The following is a 4955-nucleotide window of genomic DNA, read 5'->3' on the forward strand; positions in this document are numbered from 1 at the left end:
AAAAAAAAAAAAAAAAAAGAAGAAGAAGAGTTTGGAATGTAGTTACTTGTTGAGAATCGATTCAACCTTGAAATGGATTGGGCTTAGGTAAGGTAGAAATTGAGTCTTAAAATTTTCCAGTTTCCAACTAACTATCATATGTTGATCATGGTTTAAAAAAGGGCATCGGGTTAGGAATATTACCCAGTCCATATCAGTATCGATCGTTCCTGATATTGCCAAATCATGTATCGATGGAACGGTCCTAACTAGGATAAATTTGTCTAGAAAATATTTTTTTTAATAAAAATTAAGGATTTTTAATAAAAATTAAGGATAAACTGTATGATTTGGACTGATACGACCGACCATATCAGTGTCATACTGATACCTACCTAACCATCTGTCTCTAGTGAATGGTCCTAACTGAGGGTAAATATGTTTGAAAAACTATTTTTTAAAATCAAAATTTAGTGCAAAGCCATCCAATTCAACCACATATGACCAATCCGTATTGTTGTCGATATTAGTATCAGTATCAATATTGTTTTTTAAAACCGTGATGTGAATAACTCTAGATCAACTTACCTTTGCTGCATGACCTAGAATTATCTTTTCCCTAGTTTTTCATGAGCATTAAGCAGACAAGAAAATACAATAACCACAAATTCAGAATTACCTTGAAATCAGACGTAGTTGCTTACTGACAGATTCTTTCTTCAAGAAAAATTTTGTTTGATCAAATGTAGTCCCCTCAAAACATCCTTCATGTTCATACGTTCTCTTGGCAATTCCATGGAGCACTGTAGTGCAATTTCAATTATTGACATGAGCAATCTTGCAACCTATGACTAGGACCTTCAATTCTGTTGATATTATCCTCTTCAATTTCTTCACTTTGTTCTTCCTTTGGTAGGAGTGTTGGATCTAAAATTTGCATCATGTGCACAGGTAAAGCTGTCTTTGCAAAGTTATGGAGATTTAAGCCATTAGAAAACATTTGATTCGTTGGTCTCTTTCCTATGAACATCTCCAATAGAAGGATCCCATAGCTAAATACGTCTCCTTGTGTAGTAGCCTTTCCACCCATGCCATATTCTGAAATTTAGAAACCTCTCATAGTTACTATAATAATAGAAGATTTCTTTTTTTCTTTTTTCATATAATACAAGAAATCATGGTCTGAAATGTGGAAATTGTGAACATGTTATTCATAGGTATCAAGTTACATGATCATTCTTCAATCTGTGAACCGTGATTCTTTTTGACTAGAGTACAATGTGCTTATAGTATATCTAATTCCTGATTGAAATGAAAATGTATAAAACCACAATCCAATATAATTAAGATAGAAAAGTGTGTTGATATACTCAATCAACTATCTAGAACATGATCTAAACATCCAATAATAGTTTTAATGAAATATTAACTCTCATGAATAGGATTTTTGTATTTAGACCTTTTTTCAAAATCATCATTTGGGTCATGTTTAACACCCTACAACGGATTCTGATCAGAATTGACAACAACCACTTAGTAAAGGCCATTTAGATTTACAATATCAAAATTTTTTCAGTGGTAAATCAAAATAAAATTGTATAATTTATTTGTTACCTGGAGCAGCATAGCCTATAGATCCTTTTATCCCAATGGTGCCAGTTTGAGTCTGAGATGAATTGTCGTCAGGTCCTAAAAGTAACCTTGCCAAACCAAAATCACCAACATGTGCATTCATATTACAATCAAGTAGAACATTGCTTGGCTTCAAGTCACAATGAACAATTGGCGCATAAGAGTTATGATGGAGGTAATCTAATCCAGAAGCCACATCAGTTGCGATGTTTAATCTTTGAAGAAGGTTTAAATGCCTTGAAAAATTATGTGCCTCCACCTGCGAATGCAACCAATCATCTAGACTCCCATTGGGCATGGACTGATAAACAAGGGCTTTGAAATATTTTCCTTCTAAATCAAGACTTGAACATGAAGTTAAAAGCTTGACAAGATTTCGATGCTGAATGTTTCGTAATTCTTTGCATTCAGCCATAAAACTATTGTTAGCTCTTGGATTTTGAAGGTTGAGCACCTTGACTGCGACATTTGTTTTATCCTGGTTGATAATCCCTTTGTATGCAGAGCCAAAACTACCAGAACCTATGAAATTAGCTGAAGAAAATTCTCTAGTGGCTTGGAAGAGCTCTTTATAAGAAAGCTTTAAGAATCGGTCACCAACTAATGGTGTGGATGGAGGTTTACTTTTTGATTTTCTTATCCAATAAAGAGTAAGAAAGGAAAATATCAAAAGAAAACCAAGAACCACACTAATTATCACCAAAATTGTTCTAAAAACGTTGGATTTTTCTCGTTTCATAATCCATAGTTTGTGCATGTTGGTAGTCGTAACTCTGCAATTCCCCCACAAAGCTTATCATTTCCATTCACCATTATTGCACTTGCATTTCCAAAGATTCCTTTTGCTGGTATCTCTCCCTCAAGATTATTGAAAGATAAATTCAAACTTTGCAATGCTAAAAGATTTTGTAGATCTTTCAAGATTTTTCCTGATAAGTTGTTGTGTGAGAGATCTAAATCTTGAAGCCCCTTCAAAAGAGTCAACGATTGAGGGATGGTTTCTTCAAAGAAATTACATCCCATATAAAGATGCTCCAACTATCACAATCACCAATGGAGGAGGGGATTTCTCCAAACAATTTGTTTCTAGAGATATGTATTCTAGAAAGACTCTTCAAGTTACCAATTTCAGTTGGTAGAGAACCGACCAGAGAATTATAAGATAAGTCGAGAGATATTGATAAGGAGGAAATATGAAAGAGTTGTTTAGGTATTGGGCCTTGGAGGTTATTGTGATGAAAGTTTAGGTACTGTAATTGTTGACAATTTCCAATGCTAGAAGGAATGCTTGCATTCAAGTTGTTGTCTTGCTAGAAGGAATGCTTGCATTCAAGTTGTTGGCTTCTAAATGGATTTCATACAATAGAGTGAGATTGCCTATAGAGGAAGGAATCTGTCTTGAAAGTCTATTTCCACCCAAGTAAAATCTTTGAAGCTTCAAAAGTTTCCCCTGAAGGAAGTTATTCTCCAAAACCAATTCGGTTAAGTTGACAAGATTCTCAATCCCAAAAGGAATGGTTCCAGATATTTGATTCCCTAGCAAAAAAAGTATTGAGAGCTGTGTTGAGAGATTAACTTTAAAGTTGGGAAGGGGTCCCTTAAAACCATTAACTTGTAGGTCCTAAAGCTCTAGATGTGTACAATTGACCAAAGAATTTACAAACTCTAAATCATCAGATTCCCCTGTTCCACATTGATTTTCACCAATACTGAATACTTGAAGGTTTTGAAGATCTCCTAAGTTGTAAGGGACTGGTCCAATAAAATTGTTTTCATAGAGATCAAATATTTCTAGTGTTGAAATGTTGGAGATGGGATTCGAAATGCTCCTTGAGAAAAGGTTCTCAGCAATTTCTATATCTTTGAGATTTGGAAGAGTGAGGCCTATGTCTATAAACGGTCGGTTGGCAGGGTGGAAGGGAAAAATTCTCTCTATGGCTGTGAGAATTGAATTGGTTAAGTCAGTTATTTTTGGTATTCCCACACACAACTTCTCTGTGTACTGGTGGCCGGATAAGACTATTAAGGTGGTGGAACGGTGGATGAGGAATTTTATCTGGTCAGGTGATATGGAAGTGGAAAAGAAGATTGTTATGAAATGGGAAGGGGTGTGCAAGCCTAAAAAGGAAGGGCGTCTGGGAATTAGAAGGATGAGAGAAGTGAATTTTGTTTGTTTATGTAAACTGGCTTGGCAAATCAAACATGAGGATTCACTCCTTAGCAGATTCTTCAGGGAACATTTTATCAAGGAGGATGGGTCGCTGCGAAGGGGATATAAGTCTTCATCTATATGGCTGGGCTTGAAAAGAGTTTGGAGTTTCGTTGCGGAGAACGAGCAATGGATTATGGGAAATGGGGAAAAATTGATTTTTGGTTAGATAGATGGATTGACAATCAATCTATCGCTAAGAAGACAAACTTGGACCCTGCTTTTTTCTCATATGTAAAAGAAAAAGTCTCTGATTTCATATGCCAAGCCGCCTGGGACCTCCCTCATGTTGAATCGGTTTTACTTGCTGAAATTTGGGAGAAAGCCAAACGTATTCACATCCAAGGTGTGAATGACCTATGTCTTTGGCGATTGACCTCTTCAGGTATCTTCTCTATTAAATCTTCCTGGGAAGAAAGTAGAGAAAAATATCAGAAAGTGAGTTGGTTTTCTCTTATATGGAACTCATCTAACCAACCAAGACAAGCTGTTTTTGCTTGGTGGTTAGTTCAAAATAGATTAGCAACAGATGAAAATGTGTCTCGTCGTGGAGTGCAAATGGCTTCCCAGTGCAGTTTGTGAGGTAAAGATGCAGAATCAATGTCTCACTTATTTTATAACTGTGAGTTTGCTCGCAGTTTGTGGAGAGCTTTCTGTGAAGGCTTAGATGTGCAATGGAAACCTTATATGGACATGACTACTCTTATTGCTTAGTGGAAACAAACAACAAAGAGTCTCCATTTTAAAAAGGTGTGGATTAGTGGCTTCTCCCTGGTACCTAGTGTCATATGGCAGGAAAGGAATGCAAGACTTTTTGAGGGGGTCTCCAAATCATATAGACACTGTTTTGCTATGATTAAAAGTGAAATCAGCCTCCAGATGACTGCTGCTACAGGTTCTCCTCTCTCATTTAGCTCCTTAATGTGTGCCAAACAATTGGGGATCTCTAGGGTGCGATACAAACCGAGAGAAATAATGGAAATTTTTTGGTGTCCTGCCCAAAGGGGATGGGTGAAGTTAAACTCAGATGGATGCTCTTTGGGAAATCCAGGAAAAGCAGGTGCGGGTGGAGTATTTCGGAATGAAACTTTGGAAATATTACAGTCTTTCAGAACTTTTCTTGGTGTCTACACAA

The 4955-nt window shown here is 36.3% G+C and overlaps 1 protein-coding gene across 1 annotated transcript in view; it reads right to left on the reverse strand.

The window, feature by feature from the left end:
* Window positions 1–2368, reverse strand: part of LOC122082075 (probable LRR receptor-like serine/threonine-protein kinase At3g47570) — a 3404-nt gene extending 1036 nt beyond the window's left edge. The window contains exon 1 of the mRNA XM_042649569.1: window positions 1594–2368. Within this exon, the coding sequence (XP_042505503.1) occupies window positions 1594–2368 (775 nt within the window). The remainder of the gene's footprint in view (window positions 1–1593) is intronic.
* Between the last annotated feature and the right edge of the window lie 2587 nt (window positions 2369–4955).

The sequence above is a fragment of the Macadamia integrifolia genome, chromosome 6 (assembly GCF_013358625.1).
Source record: "Macadamia integrifolia cultivar HAES 741 chromosome 6, SCU_Mint_v3, whole genome shotgun sequence".
Taxonomy (NCBI): Eukaryota; Viridiplantae; Streptophyta; class Magnoliopsida; order Proteales; family Proteaceae; genus Macadamia; species Macadamia integrifolia.